The sequence below is a fragment of the Octopus bimaculoides genome, chromosome 8, assembly GCF_046866305.1.
Source record: "Octopus bimaculoides isolate indiv1 chromosome 8, ASM4686630v1, whole genome shotgun sequence".
Taxonomy (NCBI): domain Eukaryota; kingdom Metazoa; phylum Mollusca; class Cephalopoda; order Octopoda; family Octopodidae; genus Octopus; species Octopus bimaculoides.
Window position 1 is genome coordinate 53,772,301 of NC_142935.1, and position 27,182 is coordinate 53,799,482.

At 38.4% G+C, this 27,182-nt stretch overlaps 1 protein-coding gene across 1 annotated transcript; it reads right to left on the minus strand.

Annotated features, from left to right (window-relative positions):
* Positions 1-1,555: 1,555 nt before the first annotated feature.
* LOC106875745 (nuclear inhibitor of protein phosphatase 1) lies at positions 1,556-23,988 on the minus strand. Its single transcript, XM_014923995.3, has 7 exons — positions 23,933-23,988; positions 13,870-13,930; positions 11,202-11,355; positions 10,865-11,085; positions 9,076-9,220; positions 6,434-6,498; positions 1,556-2,928 (listed from the first exon to the last, which is right to left on the minus strand). Exons 1-7 carry the CDS (start codon positions 23,974-23,976, stop codon positions 2,581-2,583), a joined length of 1,038 nt encoding a protein of 345 aa, XP_014779481.1. The 5' UTR covers positions 23,977-23,988; the 3' UTR covers positions 1,556-2,580.
* Between the last annotated feature and the right edge of the window lie 3,194 nt (positions 23,989-27,182).

Below are 27,182 nucleotides of genomic sequence, written 5' to 3' on the forward strand. Positions count from 1 at the left end.
TATATATATATATATATATATATATATGTGTGTGTGTATATACTGTAACTAACTTGGGGCAGAATAGGGATTGCTCCTCCTATGTATCATGTTGCACAGTAGAACTGAACCCAAGACCACATGACTGGGAAACAAGCTTCTCAACCACACGGCAACACATGTGCAAACATATATACCATAACTAACTTGGGGCAGAATAAGGGCTGGTCCTCTTATGTATCATATTCCAAGTGACCATGACAGATGATAAACTGTTGTTGCCAAATTAGGATGTTTTACTGTTATAAAAACATACACCTTCATAAATATCACATTTATAAACCAATGAGGATGCCTCCATGTAGTCACTCAATCAACTAGAGATAACAGCTAAATTTTCCTTCAAATCACACATTATTGACTGAGACAAGAATGACACATGTAGGATAATGTGGTTTTGGATGCATTATGTATGAAAATAAAACTGGATGGTCATGGATGGGATTCTTCGATCATAAGTCTGCCTCATCAGAGCTGACCAAGAAATAAACAACATCACATTTACTTTTTGGATAATTCATGAGTCACTAAGCCCTCAGTGGATAGACTGATAATATTCTATTACTGTCCAAATTAGCAAAGTATCATCCTTTCATTTGATATTTATAACAAGAAATAACTTCAAGAATATAAATATAGATTAACAGCTTTTTTTCTTTTTTCATATAAATATGAGCATGACTTGAGACAGGTATGTAGTTGTATATTTATACATTCATATGTATAGTGTCTCTTTCTCTTCTTAGCACTCTCTCTCTATTCCACTCTTTGTCTCTCTTTTTTTTCTTTTTTCTTTTTAAACCTTTCTTTGTCTAACTTCCTTCCATTGCTTGTCTGTCTTGCCTCCATGCAGACCAGTTCACTCCTCGAACAAAAATCAATACTAATGAAAAAATAAAAACTAAAAAACAAAAACACACTCTTGCTCTTGGAGGCAAACATTTTGGCGGCTACAAATATGCTTTCACACGTTAATATTACACAAACCTTCCTAGCTGACAATACACATACATATTCAAAACATACAACTGCACATTCAAAAATTTATACACACATATCTTCAAACCCACACATATGTATATGTACACACACACACACACACACATTCAATTATTTGAAGCTTCAATCTGTTACTAATAAATAAACTATATAAACTATACAATTATTGAGTATTCTCTCATTTATACATATGAACATACACGTACACGCATATACGCATGTAGATAGAAGCACACATGCACACATTCACAAACACATATATATATGCATGACAACGCCTATACTATTATAAGTGTACACACTTACGTTTATAGATGCTCACGACTTCTCAGGCATACACTGATGTCATCACATACATGTCACTGTAACCACATACACATACTTACACACATACACATATATATACATATATAACATACACATGCATATACTTAAGTATGCATATAGGTACATGAACCATATGTACATACACTCACACACACACATACATGTATATAAATAACCATATGTACAAGCATTGTATAAAAATCTGTAGTTACATCTCTTTTCTTTATGTAAAATTTACAGTATGGGTTAAAGTAGTACACAGCTTGTAATGACACACACTGAGCAACAGCAGCTGTAATCGTCGTGGTGTTGGTGGTAGTGTTGATGATGGTGGTGATGGTGGTGGTGGTGATGGAGTTAGGAAAGAATGGATACTGAAGTTGACGGGAGTGGATGTAGTAAAATTAGTAACAACTATGATTACATAAGTAGTAGTAGTAGTAGTAGTTGTGGTGATGGTGGTGGTTGATTTAGTAGACGTAACAGAGGTAGTGTAACTCTGATGGTGGTAGTGCTGGTAAAAGTAGGATAAGTGCTAGTAGTTGCAGTGGTGGTGTTGAAAACAGTATAGTAGTTGCAACTAATAACAGTTGTGGTAGAAGTACTGTCAATGTTGATGGTGGTGGTGGTGGTGATGGTAGTGGTGAGGTTGTTAACAACAGTGGTTGGAAGGAGGGGTTGGACGTATTGGTATCATTGATACAATTGGCTGTATCAGAGAAGCTCACTGACAATGGTAAATAGTAGTAGTAATATTAGTAGGAACAGTAACAGTAGTAGTGGTGGTAGTAGCAAGAGTAAAAGTAGTAGTAGTAGTAGTAGTAGTAGTAGTAGTAGTAGTAGTAGTAGCAGTAGTAGTAACAGGTGCAGCAGTTACAGAGTGGTTCAGGGAACAGTTCCAAGTGAGCTATTTCATTCTCTATCTCTCTCACTCACACAAACACTTATTGCCTAGCACACACACACACACACACACACAGAGTTCTGTTTGTGGAGCAGTAGGAGCTGGTGCAGTTACTGCAGGAATATTACAAGGAATAGCACTCCACAACAACAACAACAACAACATAGCTCACAGTGCCAAAATAGCAGTAGCCTGTCAGTTTGTCTGTCTGTCTGTCTTGTCCATAAGACCAACACAGACTTACACACGGAACAAAAACAGACACATATATTTTACAGGCCATACGTACATACATGCACACACTATAGTCTCTACACAAGCAATGTTGGCAACGGCTTTTTGCCAGGCCATGCTTCCTTTGCATATTTCTTCTTCTTTGGTTCCTTGGCTGCCTCTTCGGGATTGATAACAACTGGGTTTGCTTTCACTACTGGCACCACTGTTTCTTCTTCTTCAAGACTTGGTGCCAAGTTCGGAATTGGTAGGCCAAGTTTGGCTGCTATGCTGTAGGAACTTCCCATGCCGCTTTGGCCATCGCTGGTGCCACCTGGAGGAAGGTCACCATACAAACTGGGAGCATTGAATGGAAAATTAGCTGAGCGTTTTACCGGTTCCACTCCCATATTTGAAGAACCTGTGCTGGATTCAACTTTGTTTCGCTGAAAATATATTTATTGAAACTTAAATAAAAATAAAATAAAATATGGTTAAATAACAATTTCGACACTGACAACAGTACTGCCACAAAACTGACCTCAGTACATGACAGGTACTTATTTGATCAACACAGAAAGATGAAAGGTAAAGTTATCCCCAACTGGATTTGAACTCAGAATGTAAAAGGATGTAACAAAATACTGCAAAGTATTTATTCTGACACACGACCCCCAACTCATTGAAAAAACCATTATCAAAACTTATTTTGATTTTCATTGTGTTTATCAATCTATCTTCTTCACCTACCATTCCTAGGGTCGTGATGGCAGAGTCCTCCATAGGGTCCAATCAGAAACAACTCTCATTAGACTTTCTGGCAAGATTCCCAAGCGCGATCAATTGAAACTTTGAACATTATCTAACCATCTCCTTCTTAGTCTACCCTTAGGTCTTCTCCTGCCAGTTGGCTTGGCTTGAAAAACCCACTTTGTGATTTTTTTTTCCTGCAACATTCTAATCACATGTCTTTTGTACTGATATTTAGCCATTGCAAAATAGGGTCAGAGTGTTAGCCACTTGAAGGATTTTGTTTCTGCAAGGATTTGATTGATGGAACAGTTATCAATTATTCAGTACCTCTTTATGGTACTTACCATGGTGTTGATAGTACTAGTGACATATTCAGCAAGTACACAGGCAATATAATCACTTAAACACTAGTGACTCCTGTTAGCACCTAATGTTTGTAAAAGTAAGTCTTCACTAAAGATTTGTAATCCTAGCTTTAACAGCCACTTATTTTGTGCTGCAATAAATAAAACAATTCTGAAGATATAAAGGTGTTTAGGAACTTGTAGAAGGGATAATGAAATAAGAAGTTGAGGCACAAGAGTGGCTGTGTGGTAAGTAGCTTGCTTACCAACCACATGGTTCTAGGTTCAGTCCCACTGCGTGGCACCTTGGGCAAGTGCCTTTTACTATAGCCTTGGACAGACCAAAGCCTTATGAGTGGATTTGGTAGACGGAAATGAAAGAAGCCCGTCATATATATGTGTATATATATATATATATATATATATATATATATATATATATATATATATATATATATATATATATATATATATATATATATATATATATATATATGTATGGGTGTGTATATGTTTGTGTGTCTGTGTTTGTCCCCCCAACATAGCTTGACAACCGATGTTGGTGTGTTTATGTCCACATAACTTAGTGGTTCGGCAAAAGAGTCCGATAGAATAAGTACTAGGCTTACAAAGAATAAGTCCTAGGGTCGATTTGCTCGACTGAAGGCGGTGCTCCAGCATGGCCGCAGTCAAATGACTGAAACAAGTAAAAGAGAGTAAAGAGTAAAAGACTATGTTGATGCTTTTCCACACAGCTTCTACTGATTCATTTCTAACTCTCTCCCTCCTAAATGTGAGTAGCCATGTAGCTCCCCTAAAACAAGAACCTTCTCTGCCCCACTCCCTTTTTTTTATACCTTAACCCTCATCTGCTAGCATAAAGCCCCTTCCCACAGATTTCATAGGCTTCCAAGCTGCATGGTGACATTACTAGTGCTGGTGTTATGAGAAAAGCACCCAGTACAAACTGTCAAATGGTTGGTGTTAGGAAGAGCATCCAGCCATAAAAACCATGCCAAAGTAGACACTGGAACGTGATGTGGTCCTTGCACCCATCAGAATCTGTTGAACTGCCCAACCCATACCAGCATGGAACATGAATGCTAAATGATAATAATGATGATGATGATGACAATCAAACATAATAGTTGCCACTAGGAGTCAAAAGCAGGTAACAGATTTAATTGTCAATTTCTTATATGCTCAACAATATTCAGTGTATAGACATATCATTTAATTAAAAGGCCAAACAATAACTTTAAAAAAATAAATAAATAAATAAAAATTGAACAAAAATGTGGAGTGACAATGAGATAAAGTTACATTCTACCACCATATAAAAGGTCAGTCAAATTTAGTGGCAAAACAGGTGACATTTACAGCTAATTTAAAACCCTCATGCTAGGCCTTCTGATCTCTCATGGCAACCACTCTACATAACATTGTCAAAATCACATCACATAGTCTAGGATTCCTCTTTAACCCTTTAGCATTCAGATTATTCTGTCAAATGTAATGCTTATTCATTTACATTGTTTTGGATTAATCATGCTTTATTATGTCACTTCAAGACTTTGTTGTTTATTTTTAGAATAATACTGTAGGGTAGATGTGAGAGGCCAGATCAGGCCACTTTGAACATAAAACATGTAGAATTATTTGGTCAGATAAATAAAAATAAATGCGCCCTTTTAAAGCCTAGCCAGGCTTATGGGCCCGGTTTCCCAGTTTCAATGGCGTATGTGTTCCCCAGTTGGACGGGATGCCACTTCATCGCAGTGTTACTCATTTCTGCCAGCTGAGTGGACTGGAGCAATGTGAAATGAACTGTTTTGCTCAAGAACACAACGCGTTGCCCGGTCCAGGAATTGAAACCACAATCTTACGATCATGGTGCTGACACCCTAACCACTAGGCCACACACCTCCACATTTGGTCAGGTATGGCTGGTTTAAATGTTAAAGGGTTAAAACTCAAAAATATTCTAACCCATATCAATTACTGCATATCTGCAAAGTTTAAGTAAAATCCATACAATGGAGTATTACACACATATGAGACAATGCTGCTACCCCCAAATATCCTAGAGCTAGACTTCATCTAGATGATCGTCCAGCTGACTGGCACAAAACCAATCACCAATATACTTCAACTAATAACCCAAGGTACACTTTGTAATTTTGAATATTTTAACATATAGGCGCAGGAGTGGCTGTGTGGTAAGTAGCTTGCTTACCAACCACATGGTTCTGGGTTCAGTCCCACTGCATGGCATCATGGGCAAGTGTCTTCTAATATAGTCTCGGGTCGACCAAAGCCTTGTGAGTGGTTTGGTAGACGGAAACTGAAAGAAGCCCGTCGTATATATATATATATATATATATATGTATGTATGTGTGTGTGTGTGTGTGTGTGTGTGTGTGTGTGTATATGTTTGTGTGTCTGTGTTTGTCCCCCCAACATCGCTTGACAACCGATGCTGGTGTGTTTACGTCCCCGTAACTTAGCGGTTCGGCAAAAGAGACTGATAGAATAAGTACTAGGCTTCCAAAGAATAAGTCCTGGGGTCGATTTGCTCGGCTAAAGGCAGTGCTCCAGCATGGCCACAGTCAAATAACTGAAACAAGTAAAAGAGTATACAAAACTGACCTCACCTATGCCAGTGCCACATAAAAAGCATTCAGACGCTGAAGCCTGGGGTAGTCTTCTACCTGGCCAGCTCCTATCAACCGTCCTACCCATGCATGCATGGTAGATGGATATTAAACAATGACGATGATGAAAGCTAATCAGCAGAACAAGACTAATAGGAGATTTAAACAACCAAAAGAAATGTGAATAGTCAAGTACTAACCTTGCTAGGAATAATAGTTGTCTGCACAAGATTCCGGAATTTACCAATACTTGGGTCAATATCCTCTACAAAAGAGAAAATAAAAAAATATATATATTTTCAAATAAGGGAGAGTGGGGACACAAAACTCCCTTGTTTGAAAATATAAGGATGTAGATTGTGTGTTGATAGCCAGCTGGAGACAATGTTTCTTGGGGCTAAAGAGAGTAACATTCATCCTAACTAGAACTGCCACATTATGTTGGCAAATAATCTTTACTCTAGAATACTGTTACTGAATGTTTCTCGTTCAGAGATTTAGAAATAATAATTTATATATATCTATATATAGATATATATATATATATATATATATATATATATATATATATATATATATATATATATATATATATATATATATAGGAAAATGAAAAATAATAATAAGGCAGAATGCTAAACTGGAAGCATATTTTAATAAAGATTTCTAACCGGCTTTCATTGCATAGCAAATTTTCAAGAAGAGGGAGAATGAAAATGTTTTTTTACAAAGAAGTACAAAATGAAGAAAATAATATATAAAAAAATAAATATACCAATACATTATATTGTCTTTGAGCTTTTGAAGTTCAATGGTAATTCATGTATATAATGGTTGGACAAATAAGGATGCATGAGAATTGAGAGTTGTGTTAGGTTTTAAAAAAAGGCTAAAAGTTTGTGTTAAGCAGGAAGTGTGGTGTCAAAACAGGAAGTGTGTGTAAGGGGAGACAAATGTTTTTAGTTGGAGTTATGTTCAGAGTTCAAATTCTGCTGAGGTTGATTTTGCCTTTCATCCTTTCAGGGTTGATAAAATAAGTTCCAGTTGAATACTGGGGTTGATGTGATTGACTATTCTACTCCCACAAAATTTCAAGTTTTGTGCCTACAGTAGGAAAAATTATCAATACCATTATTAATATTTTTTTTGTCATTAATCATGATTATTTTTTGGCATTATTAATATGTAAGAAACTTTGGTTAAATTGAGTGAGCTGGTGTGAAAAGGGCTAATGGTAGAGAGGATTATATTGTACTTGAATGGCACTAGTTTTACCAAAGTAGAAGGATGAAAAGTAAAGTTAACAGGATTTAAACCCAGTAATTGCTTTCCATCTTTTGGTGAGGCATGTAGCCTGGTGGTCAGGGTGTTGCACTCATGATTGCCAAATAATGGATTCAATTCCCAGACCTGGCAGTGCATTGTTTCTGGAACAAAACACATCATTGTATGTTGCTCTAGTGCAGTGTGGGGTCTGGCATGTCAAAGAATAGACCTAACAGTTCTTTTGCGTGTCATAAAAGGTGACAAAAGTAGGTTGAGGTAGAATTTGCATTCTCACCTCGTTAAACCCTCATCAGCAATAATTATCCAAACAGTCTCATGGGATGGAGGGTTGTCACTTGAGTGGTGCAAAGGTGTCATCTGTCAGGAGTAGGGAATCACCAACAAATGATGGATACAGTGGTGTGCTATTACAGCGAATGCCTCCACCTGCAACTATTACTTTTGGTCAGGCGGGAAAGCAGGGACCATGACAGCCTCTCAGACTAGCAAGAGGGAGGGAGGCAACCAAATCTGAATGCTTGCAACTGGGGATAAGGCTTAAATACTTGTAACAAAGTGGATGCTGCTAAAGACACCCAAAGTGCTAGGTGGTGATGTTAAGTAGGTCATGGCAGGATCTGAACTCAGAATACAAAGATTTGAGACAAATATCACATGGAATCCAGTTCAATGTTCTTAAAGCTCTGCCAATCCACCATCCTGCATTCGTAACTTTTTATTTTATCAACCCCAAAAGGATGGAAAATAAAGCTAACTTCAGTAGGCTTAAAACCTAAGCGCCCTAAGTGACAGAACAAATACAATGAAGTACTGAAGTGTAAATAAATACTGCAACATATTTCATCTGACACTCTACTCATTCTACCATTTCATTGCCTCATTGTTTCTCATCCATATTGTTTTTGTCAAACAACATCATCTCTGTCATCTCTGATGATCCGTTTTCTCAGTTTTCTAATGATTTTACACTCACAAAAACGTTTTTGCTGTTACTTCTTTAACTCTGGCTCAACTCCATGTACCTCTGATTCTAGAGGGTTTCACCTTCTCAGTTAACTTAATAATGGCTTCAAATTTTTGACACAAGGCTAGCAATTTTAGGTTAGGGGGCAATCAGCTTGCCCCTAACCTAAAACAATTAGTAGAATGAGGAGAGAGTCTAATAAAATATGTTACAGTATTTATTCAGGTTCTTTTACATTTAAGTACCACAGGTTAGGAGGCAAGCCGGTTGCATTGACCAGCAGTATTTGAATGGTACTTTATTTTATTGACCTTGAAAGGATGACAGGCAAAGTGGACCCTGAAGGAATTTGAACTCAGAACGTGAAGAGCTGGAAGAAATGATGCAAAGCATTTTGTCCAGTGTTCTAACAATTCTGTCAGTTCGTAAAAATACCAACATTCATATCTATTCATCACTACAAATAATAGTATGATGAACAAGTAACAATTACAATGATGATGATGATGTGACAGTAATGATAATAATGATAATGATGACAATTACAATGATGATGATGATGATGATGATCATCATCATCATAGAACTTACCGGGATTGATTATTTCATCTTCATCTCTGAATAAAACATGACCACTTTTCCGCTTCCTTTTCAAAGGATTTGGTACTGAGTGGTCAGGTATGTCCACAAGTGATGCTATTCTCCGGTTGTGAGCTGTGTTGAATTCTGTTAAGTTCTGACGAAATAAGAAAGGAAAAAGAAATAAATAAATACAAGGATCAAAATGCTAATAACAATAGTAACAATTCTATATTACATTTCAAAAATAATTTTGGAAAAACAGACAGCAAGCCACCATAGGAGTGTCTCCTTTTTCTACTTGACCTAAGAGAAACAGTAGCCAAATCTCCTTCAAATCACAACTTACAGTCTAAAATAAAAAAAGAACACATTTAATAATCTTTTCTCTTATACTTGCCCCAATCATTGGATAGCAGTCATACTCGGGCACTATTTCGAAGGGTTTCATTGAATAAATTGACTAAACCTTTCAAGAGTTTAGTCCTATTTTTAAACCTGCTACTTATTCTATCACTCTCTTTTGCTGAACTGCTAGGTTACAAGAATGTAAACACACCAACACCAGTTGTCAAGTGGAGGTGAGGGACAAACACTGACACAGACACACACACACACATATAGACATACACAACAGGCTTCTTTCAGTTTCCATCAACCAAATCTACTCACAAGGCTTGGGTCAGCTTGAGGCTATTGTTGAAGACACTAACCCAAGGTGCCATGCAGTGGGATTGAGCTTGGAACTATGTATTTGGGAAGCAAACTTCTAACCATACAGCCATTCTTTATTCTTTTACTTGTTTCAGTCATTTGACTGTAGCCATGCTGGAGCACCACCTTTAGTCGAGCAAATCGACCCCAGGACTTATTCTTTGTAAGTCTAGTACTTATATTTTAGTGGCTCTTTTGCTGAACTGCTAAGTTATGGGGACGTAAACACACCAGCATTGGTTGTCAAGCGATGTTGGGGGGACAAACACAGACAAACAAACATATACACAAACACATATATAAGACGGGCTCCCTTCAGTTTCTGTCTACCAAATCCACTTATAAGGCTTTGGTTATCCCGAGGCTATAGTAGATGACAATTGCCTAAGGTGCCACGCAGTGGACTGAACCTGGAACCATGTGGTTGGGAAGCAAGCTACTTACCACACAGCCACTCCTGTGCCTGAGCACAATTTTTAAAAAAATTAACCATGTATTATCTTTTAGCTTTGAGATTTCAAAGATGTGATTGTTTATATTTAAAATGACATTGCTATGTAGGTGTGAGAGGCCAGATCTGGCAAGTTTGAACACAAAGCATGCAGAAGATTTGAGCTGCATATGGCCAGTTTAAATGCTAAAGGGTTAACATAAACCCAACACAAACCTAGGAATAATGCATTCCATTCATGGCCATTCCAACTTATATACAGACAATGGGTCCACGACTACATTACCCAATATGTCCTTCACTTTTAGGAGGAACGGTGTGGCTTAAGGAGAATTAGGGTGCTATTTCCAGCAGAGTGACACCATAAAGGTTACAAGACTAGTTTAACCCTTTAATATTTTAACAGGCCATATCTTGCTCAAATATTCTACCTGAGTTATGTTCAGACTGGCCAGATCTGGCTTCTCACACCAAACCTACAACATCATTCTAAAAATTAACAGTTACCTCATTAAAATCTCAAAGCTAAAAGATGATACAAGCTTAATTGAAAACATGTGCATAAATAAGCATTACTTTTAACAGAATAATGTGAATGTTAAAGGGTTAAGTTAATGAATTGAGTTGTAAACTTACATCGAGTTCTGTTTCTGATTCTGGAAGACCTAAAAGTCCACCCTCAATGTCATCATTCCTTTTTTCGAGTTCTTCAGGACCACTAAGGTTACTAACAGGCTGTGGACGTTCTCTAATAATGTATATACGAGTTGAGGCACCAAAGTGGATTTCACTGTCAACAGGAACTTGCTGGGGTTTTTTAGATTCCAACCGTATGTGACCAATAAAAGTACCATGTGCTATGAAATGATAAGACAACAAATAAAACAACATTGAACAAAACACAAAGCTAATCTCTTTAAGAGACTCTTTACAGCCTCTTGGAGAATAGGGAGAAAAGAAGGGGACTACTTACTGCTGCCAAGATCCATGATGAAAGGTCTAGAGAGGTGTTTGTGCCACACTAAAGCAGCATGAACACGAGAACAGGAAGCATGGTCAATGCAGAAGTCACACAGCTGTTTGTTGCGGCCAAAAAAGTAGCATTTTTTCTCATCAATCATTAATTTCTGAAAAGAAAATCCAAGTTTTATATGTACATATGTGCATACATCCTGTGCCGGTGGCATGTAAAAAGCACCATCCAAGTGTAGTCAATGCCAATGTTGCCTGACTGGTAGCACGTAAAAAGCACCCACTACACTCTCAGAGTAGTTGGCATTAGGAAGGAAGAGCATCCAGCTGTAGAAACCTTACCAGATCAGATTGGAGCCTGGTGCAGCCTCCTGGCTTGCCAGTCCTCAGTCAAACCGTCCAATCCATGGAAAGCGGACATTAAATGATGATGATATATAAACACGAACACACACACACACACACACACATATCTTTGTAACAATAGTAGATCTCATAGCACACATAAAACTATTAATAGCAGCATATAAACATTGGGTTGAAAACCCCTTTTGGATAGAAAAGGTTGAACCCAGCCTTCAACTTCTATCCAAAAGGATTCTTCAACCCAATATTCTATATGCTATTATTTATAGTTTTATGTGTGTTCTTCAAATATACTGCTTCAAATAATAATTATTTCATGTTCTCTTGAAAATTTATATAATTCTTACAACGCCAACAACACACACACATACACACATATACATATATAGAGAGAAACAAATAGAAATTGACATTGACATGTACAACACATTAAACTGCATCTGCTGTTGAAGTTCCAACTTAGGAATTACTGAGTTTTTGGAAGTATAGAGTTTCTTTTTAATCACCACTACTTAGAGATGTGCTATGGCTTGTGGTGGTAGGATGGGCCAAATAACAAAAGATGGTTTTGAAGCTAAGATATTAGAGGACGGCACAGTCCAGAGGCACATGTCACATGTGTAAACATGTTATGATATCGCATGAACCAGTCCTCCTTGCTTTAGGGGTAAAATGACCCTGTTCTTCAGAGATAAGCTTGGGAGATTTGGAAACAGATAAGTAAACTGTGAATAAACCAGCAGAAAGCACTGCTGTATATTTCCTAAGAAAAGCACGAATCTTCAGACTTTGGCATGGAGACCCATGAGCAGAGATGCCTGCAGGCATGGCATGCACATATTCTTGAGTATAAGTCACACCAATAGATAGCTCACGCCCTCATTTTAAATACATTCTTGGATCAGTATTTGACTTACATAAAAGTTGAAGGTTGTGTTCATCAATTTTGCTTATACATGCTTGGGATGAACTTTCCATCAAAATATTTGAAAAAACATATTTCATAGTCCACAACTATAATGCTGACTGCTGATCATCTGCAGGGAAATGCACCATTTGTGCATCCATTCTTGAAATGGCTGTAAAAGACTATCTGCACACCTACCTTCCTAGCTCCTTTCTGCTCATCCTACTTTAGGTTTTACCAGCAATGACCAGCTTTACCTAATACAGGCTGGGGCAGAGGGGATGGACGTTTTTAAAATGGCTATTACTCAGTCCCAGTGGGAGGGACATGTCCGACAGGTACCATTTGGTCAGTGGTGTCTAGGCATTTTCTTTGCTTTTCGGGTGAAACCATGGTGCTGTGGACAATAGAGCATTGCATGTTTGCCTATGACAGTTACGTGAAGAATAACGAGTCTGTCACAGCAGTTCAGTGTGAGTTTCGGCACCACTTCAACATTCACCAAAGTCAGGCTGTTTCCATCCAGAACACAATCTTATGTTGAGTGAATGCACTTTGTACACAAGGTACACTAATGAATAGGAGACTGGTGGGGGCACCGTGAATGATATGGACCCCAGAAAATGTGGAATGCGTCAGACAAGTTTTGATATGGAGTCTGAATCATTCTTTTTGGAGGCATTCCACTGAACTTGGCATCGGTAATCGATTGGTAAGGCATATTTTGCATGAAGACCTGCATTTCCACCCATAGAAATTGGTCAATGGACAACAGTTGAAACCATGGGACTATGCACAGCAGCTTAACTTCGCATGTCAGATGGAAGCAATTTTTGAGGCAAATGACAACCACATTTTGTTAATGAGTGATGAAGTACTTCATTTATTGACCAAGAGAGAAGGAAAAGACAGGATTTGAAACCAAAGCACAGAAAGTCAAAATGGATATTGCAAAACATTCTACCCAATGTTCTATCAAACTGGCCCTAATCTCCTTAATCATCCTGGCTACACGACCATAAGTAGAACCACCACCTCTATATTCTAATAACCATATTCCTGATGTCAAGCATGTAATTATTTTTTCCCTAAAGTATGTCTGAAAATCTGCCATGCATTCTTTAGAACAATGGTTTCATTTCTCACAAGCTAATTCTAACTCCATTTGATAAGCTAAGTTTAATTTTAACTCCATACAATAAAAGCAGACCATAAGTAATCAACAGAATCTCAGCCACACACAAACACTTTGGTGAAGAATGTGAAAGAATGCTCTTCTTAAGAATGATTGATTAACCCTGTAGGCTGATAAGGGTGTACAGTTGCTGAAAACACAGTTAAGTTAAATTGCTGATGAAATGAAAATGATAAAAACTGCAACAACAAATGTACATACCTGAATCATTTTTCCTTCTTTGAGAACATCGAGATGGAGTCCTGATGGAGGCTTACCAGCCCTATAGTAATGCAGAGAATATTACAAAAATAATGACATTTCATAGTTGAAAACAATGAATGGGTTAAACTACAAAAAATTACATACAACAGTAATTCAGTCAGTGTTAATATACTGTATTTAAGGTGCCAAGCTGGCAGAATCATTAGCATGCCAGGCAAAATGCTTAGTGGTGTTTTGTCTGTCGTTACATTCAGAGTTCAAATTCCACTGAGGTTGACTTTGCCTTTCATCCATTCAGGGTCAATAAATTAAATACCAGTGAATCACTGAAGTCGATGTAATTGACTGGTCCCCTCCCCACCAAAATTTTAGGCCTTGTGCCTTTTGTAAAAAGGTTAATACACCGTATTTGACAGCATATGAGATGTATTTTGTTTTCCAAGAATAAAAATTTCAAAAACAAAAAAAATCGCTCAGGGTCCTATGTGTGAAGTTGGGATTCCACCTCCAATAAGCTAATATCATATGCTTTAATGTATGTAATATCAACTTAGTGAAGGTGCATGGCTTAGTGGTTAGGGTATTCAGCTCATGACTGTAAGGTTGTGAGTTCGATGCCTGGCGGCACATTGTGTCCTTGAGTGAGACGCTTTATTTCACATTGCTCCAGTCCACTCTGCTGGTAAAAGTAAGTCGTACCAGTAATCCAACAAGTCAGCCTTGTCATATTGTGTGTCATGCTGAATTTCCCAGAAAACTAAGTTAAGGGTACACATGTCTGTGGAGTGCTCAGTCACTTATCAGATCATCTGGAACCCCCATCATCGCAACCAACAGAGTGCCAGTTTAAAAGTGCATTAAAAGATTTTGACCTGAACATGCAATGCTAAAACTTGAGTGCATCTAATATGCCTGTGCATCTTTTATGCTATCAAATACTGTAGTTAACCCATAAACTGCTGGGATTTTTCTGTATGTAACACGAACTGCTGAGCCTATCTTGGGTAAAGATCAACATCGATCTATCACTTGAAAAAAATACTCAGTGTTTCTTAACACCTTCTGTGATTGGCTACACTGTTTCTGGGGTGAAAGGGTATTGTGTGCATACATTATACGTCATCAAAATTAGGTCAGATCATGCTCTACTTCCATGGCCACGAACGTGGCCTGTCGCACTGTCGCGTTGGCCACTGAGGTGGCCTATTGCAGTTTATGGGTTAATTAACATAAGTTGTATCAAAAAACATGACAGGAAATAATTACACAGTGAGGGAAACACATATTACAGATCGACTAATATTACTTTGAGTTCATCAGCAAATACAGGAAACAAATTTGAACATTTGTTTATTAGTCACATCTGCTTCTCCATGGTGGTATGAGTTTCAATGGTTTGCATGTTTTAAGTCAAGATTTTGCTGTCACCAATATTTTTCTCACCTGTTTTCAATTAAGGGATTTTGAATTACATGTGTCTTTGAAAGTGAGGAGTGACTGGTCATAATTTCAACAATATTGGTTTCACATTTTGACACAAGGCCAGCAGTTTCATTGTGGGGTAGGTCTAAGTCAATTACATCAGCTCCCCAGCATTCAACTGGTACTTATTTTATCGACCCTGAAAGGATGAAAGGCAAAGTGGACCTTGACAGAATATGTGAAGTAATATTAACATCAGCACAACTTTATTTGTGGTGACACACTTACACACACACACAAGCACTCAGTCCACTCTGTAAAGAGGGTCACATTAGGATAGGCATCTGGATGTAGAAACCAAGCCATAGCAGACAGTAGAGCTTGGCACAGTTCTCTGGTTTTCCAGAGAATTCCAGTTAAGCCATCCAACCCATGCCAGCATGAAAAGTGGATGGTAAATGTTACTCTTTTACTTGTTTCAGTCATTTGACTGCGGCCATGCTGGAGCACCGCCTTTAGTTGAGCAAATCGACCCCAGGACTTATTCTTTGTAAGCCTAGTACTTCTTCTAATGGTCTCTTTTGCCGAACTGCTAAGTTACGGGGACGTAAACACACCAGCATTGGTTGTCAAGCGATGTTGGGGGGACAAACAGACACACAAAGATACACACACACACATATATATCAGTTTCTGGCTACCAAATCCATTCACAAGGCTTTGGTCGACCCGAGGCTATAGTAGCAGACACTTGCCCAAGGTGCCACGCAGTGGGACTGAACCCAGAACCATGTGGTTGGTAAGCAAACTACTTACCACACAACCACTCCTACACCTATGTTGATGATAATGATAATTATTAATATATATACACACACATATACTGCAGAGGGTGGCAGCAAATATAAAGTTGGAGGGTACAAACACGCACATACAATCATCATCACCACCACCCTTATTTGATGGTCACTTTCACATGCTTGCATGGGTCAGATGGAGATTATTTGAGGCAGATTTTCTACAGCCAGATGTCCTTCCAGCCACCAACCCTCACCAGGTTCCAAACAAGGTAACATTTCCCCATGACCAGACATGTTCTCAAAGAAAATTGGAAACAGATGACACTGCCTGTATTACAGTGAAACTCATTTCCAGCTATTACGTGACAAAGAAACACTCACATATACATACATAGACTGACACAGACACAAAACATACAGACACATACATACACATACGACAGGCCTCCGCACAGTTTCCACCTACCAAATCCACTCACAAGGCTTTGGTTGGCCTGGAGCTTTTGTAGAAGACATTTGCTCAAGGTGCTGTGCTGTGGGACTGAATTCAGAACCATGTGGTTGGGAAACAAACTTCTTACCACACAGCCACGCCTGTGCTTCTTCTCTGATATACATTGGTGAGAAATTAAAAACTAGTGTCATTCCTCATCCACAAGAAACACGGGGATCCCTCTGGAAAGCTGTAACTAACAACACTATTGTTCACAAATCCCAATGTAAAATAAATAAATAAAACTTATTAAGTGATGATGATGATGATTATGACAATCATAAATGTCCTAAATGCCAATAACAGTAATATAAAATTGATAAAAGCTTTTATTAAATAATGATGGTGGTGGTAATAAATGATCTAAACACTAAAAAATGAAAAGTTATTTTACAAAATTTCTCCGAATTCTAGATTTTTTCAAAGTAAATTAAAAATCCCTAAGGACTATGATTTATTGGAAATATCATCATGAAGGGATTGACAGAGAAATTGACAAAGAAACAAATTAGGGGTGCATGAAGGTTTTGTTTTTAAAAACTTTACTCTCATATATTCCATCTTGTAAAAATAAATTTATCTCAAATTTTTTTTGTATTTCAAATGATTTCTTCTAAAACCTTATCTTTGCCATCAACATCTATAAATGTTTTACTACCTTCACAGATCTGTTCCCTTTGTATCATGTGCGATACACAGCACATATTCCCCTGTGTCCGTGCATCTGAGGCCAATGAAAGAAATTTGGGTAATCTAAGAATTAAGGAAGCTATACTCATACACAGACTAGGACCCCAAATTAACAACAGGCTGGAGGTTGGTAATCAATATATTATTTAGCTACACCTGAATGTGTGTAGGTTAATTCTTAATAACATGCTCATGTATTGTTTATTACAAAAAAAAAAAGAGGAAAAAAAAGAAGAAAAAAAGGGAAGCTGCACATATAACACATAATTTAGAAGCAGCGCTACAGATGTACCAACCAACACACACAAGATTGAGACATAGCCGACCTCACGCACTTCTCATGAGGAATTCCAGAAGGAGCTTCATGAGACCACTACTGAGACGCTTCCGAAAAAAGAAAAGCCGTTGGAAAACAGATTATAGCAGCGACTCCATCTAAGAATATCTGAAGAAGGAATTGCATTCCGAAATATCATGGGACTATAGATAACTAAATTACAACAGGTGTATAGTCCATTTTTGTATTATAGTGCATTGTTGTACCATTCAAAACTTTTTATTCTTTACAAATTGTTTTCAACCACCAGAGTAATTTGGAACTTACAAAGTGAAAACTTTACATTACTTAGAACAAATGAAACAAGGGCTAGCTTAAAAGTCTGAGAACAAGCTTGGATATTTAGGACAAATTTATGAAAATGCTTTGGACTGGCAAAGAATTAAGAATGTTAAGTTAATAACATAATGGGGTTTTAGTAATATAATGCGTGATAACCAAGTTCAGCAAATAAGATGATATACTGGTTCTTGATCAAACACTAAAGTGTTGGCATCACAGAACAAAGCAACAACATGAAGTTGGGTAAACTGTGTTCAAAGTTCTCACCATTCTATGTTACAATCTGTGGTGCTTAGATGTCAATAAAGCAATGCTCCTGAATATTTATACACAGTACTACATGTTGTCCACTAGTGTGTTACTTCACAGCTGTCATCCATGAGGGAAAATCTAATGTTAGACTTTTCCCAAAATATACATGAAGTCCTTTCAACAAAAATGATGTGTTCATAGTATAATAATGCCATGTTAATTAATGGTAACACATCTGTTGAAGAAAGTTAATTAATGCTCTTTGGTTAGTACAGGTAATGATATAGCCTGTATTTATAATAACAGACTTGTAATGTCAGTCCCATGTATTAAACACTGCACAGAGTATAGAATGCAATGTGCAAGCCACCTACCTCATTGTAATGTGACTATGAAGCTAATCAGTAGAGAAGTGGGAAAGACTCAATCAACATTTCCTTTTCAGATATCAGAGTCAGTTTATAAATAGAATAGTCCTTGGCAGTAGTTCTGAAATAGTGAACTACCAAAGATATCTACATCATCATCATTTAGTGTCTGCTTTCCATGCTGACATGGGTTAGACAATTTGACTGGAACTAGTAGGCTGGAGTGCTGCACCAAGTTCCAGTCTGGTTTGGCATACAAGTTTCTCCTAGACACTTGCAAAACTATTAAATCATCATCACATTAACAGAACCTTTGAATTGTGAATTAGCGGCAAGTTTATGTAACTTTTCTGAAACATACCAGCCAATGAGGATTGCAATGGGTTGAATGAAGTTTATAGAAGCAGATTTTCCATGATCAGATGCCCTTTCTCTTAACCAATTTTCACCTGTTTCCAAATAAGTTAATATTTTCCCATGGCCAGACAGACATGTTTTTACAGAATATTAGAAATTAATGATAGTGAAATTAATTTACAGTTATCATACAATGTCAAAATGAGGAAGGACACACACACATCTTTTCATTTATCTTTTACTTGTTTCAGTCATTAGACAGTGGCCAGGCTGCGGCACTGTCTTGAAGAATTTTAGTCAAACGAATCAACCCCAGTACTTATTTACCTTTTTTAAGCCTGGTATTTTTTCTATGGGTATCTTTTTGCCAAACTGCTAAGTTATGGGGATGTAAACACACCAACACTGATTAAGAAGTAGTGGACACAGTAGGCTTTTTCAGTTTCTGTCTATCAAATCCATTCACAAAGCTTTGGGTAGCCTGGGACTATAGTAAAAGACACATGCCCAAGGTGCCACACAGTGGGACTGAACATGAAACCATGTAGCTGGGAAGCAAACTTCTCAACCACACAGCCATGCCTACATCTATAAATATGATCATAAACTTCACATCCAACTAATACAGTGAAACTCATGTATGAAGTACTTGTGCTAAGGAACATGACAAGTTGGTTACATAGTATGTACAGGAACTGGGAAGTGGGTGGAGGATATTGAAAGTGGCTTAGATTGTATTTTGTTCTCAACTGTCCATTATGTAAATTGAATAAAGGTTAGAAGTGGGATTTCCATCAAAGTAGGCAATTTTCAGGAAATCAATACTAATAGTCTAATGTTTGTTACTGATGAGGACATGAGATTTTGGTGTCCAACAAATGACTTCATATGGCTCCAAATTTGGTGGCTGCAATGGTTTCCAAGCTGTATCCTCTCAAGCAAAAACTTGAGTATGGTCAACTCCACTGGTTCTGATAAAATAGTTTTTTGTTCACATGAACTGGTTGGAGATAAGTTTGTCATGTATGATCTCAATTAGTTGATATACACATTCATATAGTTATTAGGTGTCTGGCTGAGCCATTATTATCTGTAGCTTTGGCAGAATTGTTAGCACACTGAACAAAATGTTTTGCAACATTTCTTTCAGCATTATGGTCTGAGTTCAATTTCTGCTGAGGTCAACTTGACCTTTTATCCTTTTGAGGTCAATACACTAAGTACCAATTGAGCACTGGGGTTCATGCAATCAAATGCCCCCTCATCTGTAATCTCAAACCTTGTGCTTATAGTAGAATTTTGTATAGATACAGGGTGGGATAAAGAGATCAGGATCACTCCAACAATCAGAAGTGAGTTGAATTAAGAGGGCAGCTTTCGAGTGACACTGGAACATCCAAGGAGGTTCGTCATAAGAACAAAAAATGTTGAGTTAAGCTACTTGTCTCTGTTATGTGAGATAAAAGGAAGAACACCAAATCAAAAGATGTAATATTCTGCTAAATTTTTCAAGTCTGTCTCTTTTGTAGCGTCTGCAATGCATATAGTCTCTGGCCATTGAGGTTAGTGATAAATACATGCTAACAAGTAGATGTAATTATTGAAGGAGGAAGAGGGACAACCAAATCAATGTGCATGTGATGGAAACTAGCACCTGATGCAGCAAATGGACCAAAAGGCTTTGACTTGACAGTTAACCTTGGCATGCTGACATCTCATGTAGTTCTAACCCACACCCACACAACTCAATTAATTCCTGGCTGCACATAATCAGTAATCAGTTTTGGGGTAGTATTATCATTAGGCCTCCAGTAATTGCTCATCCATCTATTTACAAATGTATGGAGCAAGGCTGCATCCCTGGTGAATAGGATTGGCCATGTAAAAAGCACTCGTGCTGGTGCCATGTAAAAGTGCTCGTGTGGTGGCACATTAAAAACACCCAGCACATACTGTAGAGTTGTTAGCATTAGGAAAGGCATCTAGCCGTAGAAACAAAGCCATATCAGACTGGAGGTGCAATTGCCCAACTTGCCATTTCTGGCCAAACCCATGCTAGTATGGAAAACAGATGTTAAAGGATGAAAATGATGATATTTGAATTCACTTTTTGTCCCACTTGTACTTTTTCCAATCAATTCTCTCTTTTCTTAACATTGGTTAAAAATGTTTTCTTTGCACAGTCCTATATTCTCACTATCTCATCTATAGGCTTTAACATCCTAAAATCTACTCTCCTTTAGCCAACCTCCTAAATTGTGCACCAGCATCAATATCTTAGTTTCATCATCATCATTTACTATCCATCTTCCTTACTAGCATGGGTTGGACAGTTTGACAGGGGCAAGCAAACCAGAGATCTGCACCAGGCTCCATTGTCTGCTTTGTCATGGTTTCTATGGTTGGATGTCCTTCCTAACATCAACCACCTTATAGAGTGTACTGGGTGCTTTTTTTATGTGGCATCAGCACCAGCAGAATTGCCAGACAAAAACCCCTTGGCTGGGAGAGGCTTTGTGTCAGTTAAGAGGTTAAAGTATAATAAAGGGATAGAGAGAGAGAGGAGATACTTGGCTATGCCAGTAGGAAAAGAAAGGAGAGGAAGAAGGAAGAGAGTTAGAGAGAAAGATAGAGAATAGGTGTTGGAGACACATCGGGACAAACCCACAATGTATGGTGGGGCGAATATAAGTGGCACTGAGAGGGATATGTTTTGTAAGAGAATGAGGGGAGATTTTAGAGATGGAGAAAGAGGTGCCATTACATATTACTGTTGATTGAGATAGGTCTCTATAAAAAGTGAAAGACTGGGGAGTTTGAAGATAGGAGTGTACTGTTTAACCCTTTAGCATTTAAACTGGCTATATACAGTCAAAATATTCTACCTGTTTTATGCTTAACCCAGACAGATCCAGCCTCTCACAAAAACTCTTCAATATCATCACAAAAATAAAGTCATATCATCGGAATCTCGAAGTTATGAGATAATGCATGCTTAATTCAAAATAATGTGAAGAAATAAGGAATACGTTTGACAGAGAAACCTGAATGCTAAAGGGTTGAGGGTAATGGAAGGGACAGAAATATTGATTTCAAATTTTGGCACAAGACCAGTAATTTTGAGGGATGGGGTAAGTTGATTAAATCAACCCCAGGGCTCAGCTGGCACTTATTTTATTGACGCTGAAAGGATGGACAAAGCTGACCTTGGCGGGATTTTAATTCAGACTAATGGGTGATTTTTACATGCCATTGGCACGGGTGCCAGTTACATCACACCAACATCAGTCCTCGGTCAATGCTGTTGTCATGAAACTGACACACATAAGAAGCACCCATTTTATTTTGGAGTGGTTGGCATTAGGAAGGGCATCCAGCCATAAAAGCCATGCCAAATCAGACTGGAACTTGGTGCAGCTCTCTGGCTTACCAGTTCCAGCCAAACCATCTAACCCATGCCAGCATGGAAAGCAGACACTAAATGATGATGATGATGTTGCTAAGCATTTTTTCCAGCCTGCTAACAATTCTGCCAGCTTGCTGCCTTAATTGTTTGGAAATATAATAACATTGGAAGAGAGCGAAGTACCAGAGTTGGTGAAGAACGAGGTGTTTGCCAGTGAAGGTTATGAGCTGTGTAGAACCTATGGAATTCTGAGCATTAAAGGAATGAGCAGAAGAGCCATCAAGAACAACATTGAGGCTGTTATGAGAGCATCTAGATGGCTCGTGCTGATCAGTGGAGTTAGTAGAATGCTGCTTGGACACAGGCCTTGACTTGATCAACCCCGATCAGGTTGCCTAGATGAAGGGGTAATGTAAGACTAAGAAGAAGAAAGAAAAAAAACATCCAATGACTCTCAGGATACAACACTGATGATGGGTCCATGTATAGCATCTGTAAATGTTAAGGGAACACACGTGAAAGTGAAACAGGTGAAGTGGGGGAAAGAATTTGAGAAAAATTTTATTGTGTTTGTGTATGCATTCAGAGCATCTTGTTGACAAACTGAAGATAAGAAGATTAAGATTCTGCAAAGTTTAGTAGAGACGCTCTTGGTAAGGGTCCTCTTTATAAGATATGGAAACTTTCAGACCTTGCAATGCGTGCAACAAATTTTTTTTTTTGCATAACGTATGCGTTGCGTTGGTGGTTAAACATTTCTCAAGTGGTGATGGTGAGTGACTTCCTCCAGGAGTTGTAAGCGGTGGCAACTGTGAATGACCCACTTGATGGTTTTACGGCTGGACGTCCAGTAGGTAGAGTGATCAGACGATAAGATGGGGCAGAGATGGACATAGCTGCGTTGTACAAGTGAGAAAAAGACCAAGAGTGTTTGGAGAGTTGCTGTGTTGGCCAGGGATACGGACGAAAAGTAAACGATATGACCTCAGTAAAAGTGGTGTCAGTGTTGGAGGAGAGGGTGCTAAAACAAGTTGTGCGCATTGAAATTATCGATGATGATGATGACTTCAGAGAGAAGGTAACTGAGATAGATGCCTGCCCTCAAAACAGGAAATAGAATAACTGAATAACTGATAATGATTGGAGGATTTTGTGTACAGATTAAGTGTAAACAAACGTTATGAGGTAAAACATGCGGCACATATTTCACTGAAGTTAATTGATTCAAGAAAACAAGCGTGTGCATGTCATACATCTATTTGCTTCATCTATTTTCCTGACTATAGTATAACAATACAGAGAGCATAACAACAGATCTGGTAGGGCGATCAATAGTACAAGATATCACCACGCACGGATATGCGCAAGCAAGCATACACACACACACACATATATATATATATATATAATGTGCAAACATATGGGTGAGAGTGTAGGTGTCTATGTATATGTATATATACATACAAAAACACGTAAATATACGTATACAAGTTGTTGAATGACCGGTAGATGCATTGAATTAGGGAAACATGTTCAGCAAGCATATAAATAAGTCTCTCCACGAGATTCCACAGTGAGAAGTGCTTTGCAACAACTCTAAGCTATCATTGTAATGACCAAGTAAAGCAAAAACAAAAAAGGCTATCTACTAACCAGGATGGTACTTCAAAGTTGTTCACCAAAGGTTCCTTCGCCATTTTGAATACTATAAAAGAATTATAGGCCACTCCAAGGGAGATAACTATTTTTCAAGGGAAGTAACTTTCCAGCAAAGACAAAAATAAACGAGAGAAGTATCATAAATTTTGACTTCAAACAAGACCTCAAACTTTGAGAACTGATTAAATTTATACTTATTTCAAAGAGGATTAAATTGCTTGAAATTATTAATATGCACACACATGCTGTCCTGTCTTTAGTTTACAAGCAAGAGCTGGCACAAAAAAATAGTATTATTTTAAAATGTTTAACTTTTAAAACTACCATGTCAAAAATAGTTATATGTTCTGCACAATGATGAAGCTCCCATTCAGAAATAACGGACAAATCTTCCTCAAATTATACCCTGCCATTTTATAAAAGAAAGCAAGTTGATATGTGTGTGTGTGTGTGTATATATATATATAAATTTAAAAGAAGAAAAGAAAATGGAGTTAAGGAAGTTAATAATTTTCTTATCAGTTTCAGCTCAAAGCTGTGGCCATACAGGGGCACCGCCGTTTTGCTACACTATTATTATCGAGATCCACCTCTGATATGTCGTATTTGGTGAATAAGGGAGTTTGATGTTGCTGCCTTCATTTGCGCCTCCTGCCACGAGGTAGGTTCCTCTGGGACTCTCGACAGGAAGAGATCCAAGTTTGATTTGAAAACACCTACATCCACTTTGTGTATGTCCCTCAAGTTCTTTGGGAGAATATTAAAATGCTGTGGGCCCTTGAAACCCAGGCTGTTGCAGTAACTGGTCCTGAAGCGCGACGGCGTCACTGGGATCTTTGACACTGTGCAGTGGCAACCCGTTCAAGTATTTGTGTAGGTTTCAATGTCAAAATTTGACACAATCCCTTCCAGGATCTTCCAGGTGGATATATTACTGCATATCTCACCCGCCTTTGCTCCAGGGAGTAGAGTCATAGCTGTTTCAGCCTTTCCCAGTAGCTGAGCTGTTGCAATGAAATGATCTTCTTTGTGAAGCTTCGTTGGATTGCTCCAAGGTCTGCTCTTAATTTTACATTGTGGGGTGACCATAGTTGGGAGCAGTAGTCCAGGCGGCTGAGAACGAATGTCCTCCAGAGGACCATCATGGTTTCCTTCTCTCTGGTTCTGAAGGTTCTCAGGATCCAGCCAGCCATCCGCCTGCACGTTATTGCTACCTTGGTAATGTGCACTAGGAAAGAGGTAACATTACTCATGTTAATACCCAGGTACCACACTGATTTAGGTTCTGGGATTGTAAAACCCCATAGGCCAGTGTACCCTGTAAGTTTTTGTTCAGTTTTGGGCGCTGGTAGCGCACGGCTTGGAATTTTCCAGCATTAAACTGCATATTATTATCCTCAGCCCATCTGTAAATTGGGCCCAACTCTTGCTGCAGGCATGCAACATCTCTAGGGTTTTGTATTTTCTCCGAGACTTTAGTATGGCCTGCATAGCTGACAAGGGCAGTTATCCGGGCAGCTGAGGGCATATCTGGGAGAACCACTATGAAAAGCAGTGGTCCCAAGACAGTGCCCTGTGGAACACCACTCACTATTTGTGTTTTCTTTGGGGTGGTTCCATTGGTCACAACTGTCTGACTTCTATCTTTCAGAAAGTCATGTAACCACTTCCAAGTTTTCCAGCTATGCCAAGATCACGCAGTTTGTGGCATATCACACCATGATCAACTTTATCAAAAGCTTTTACAAAGTCAAGGTATATTACGTCCACATTTGAGTTGTCGAGTAACTGCTTCAACACCCAGTCATCGTGCTGTAGGAGTTGTGTCAGGCAACTCCTACCTAGTCGAAAACTATGCTGGGTATCACTCAGCAAGTCGTTTTCTTCAAGGAATGTGATTAGTTGCCTCCTATTCATGCCATGCTGATGAGGGAAGTCAGAGAGAGAGAGGCCTGTCGTTTTTGGCATCTGTAATTGTGCTGTAAAAGCTGGGCTAGGCAGCTCCCACCTGGTTGAAAACCATGTTGGGTATTATGATTATCTTATTCACACCACAAGACCCCTTTGAATGAACAGCACATTGAATTTATGTCTCCACACTATCCACTCGTAATAACAAAATATGAACTCCTATCGGAATGTACCTATCATGGACAAGAAGCATTTCTACCCATTCTACACAGCACTTCCCTTGGATAATGTAACTGCAACTGTAACATCCTTCATATATTTTTACTTTTATTTTTATTTTCTTATTTTCTTTTATACTTCCTATATTCATCCTTTTCCAAAACAACTCCTTATATTGAATTCTACTATTTACCTCTAGTTAACTCTTTCATATCATCTCTGTTGAAGGGATTTCCCTAATATCTCAGAAACAGTTGTAAGACTACCTTCTCTTTATAAATGTCCTATAAATTCCATACAGCCTTGGTTTTGTTGTCTCATTTTATTTAAAACACACACGCACGCGCGCGCGCGCACGCACACACACACACACACACACACAGAGTCATCTCAAGGATGTCGTGTCCTCATTAAGGATTAATAAATCCAAAATTTCACTGGTTTAATCTCCATCACATTAGAAGAAAATCTCTTCAATATGTTAGGGATTATAATGGGACTCGAATGTTCACGATACTTGCGTAGTATCTCCTTCTCTCATTACAATTATCTTCTGTAGTCTTAGGATCTGGAACTCGAAAGAAGAAGCTTACAAGCGGATGCAATTCAATGGTTGTTTATTTAGTTCTCACTCGTGGGGTTCGCTCCCGGCGACCATCTGCAAGGCAACGCGTGGTTCGTTATAGCTCCGTTCACGTGAGGTACATTACCTCTGGAGATAACGGGTGAAGTTAGAGCAGGACAAGAATCCGCTGTGAGCTGCCAGTTTGCAGTGTTGCGCAGCGTGAGCGCGAACGCAAGAGAGAGAATCACCTTAATATGCCTCCTTAAATAGATGTTGCCCACGAGAGCCACGCTGTGGTCTCGCGCATGGCAAACATAGTTGTAAGAGAGATCTCGCTCTCGTTTCGGACATGGTAATGGCTGCCGGTGAGATCTCGCACAAAATGGCACTGGCTTCTTGTGTCACGCTACAGCCCCCACCCCTGAGAACGCTAGTGCGAAATTTACAAAATATAATACAAAAATGTGAAATTGAGAAAATATAATCACAAGCAATATAAAAGGAGCATGCACAAAATATTAGTTTTACAAAGTTCAATGGCAAGGCATT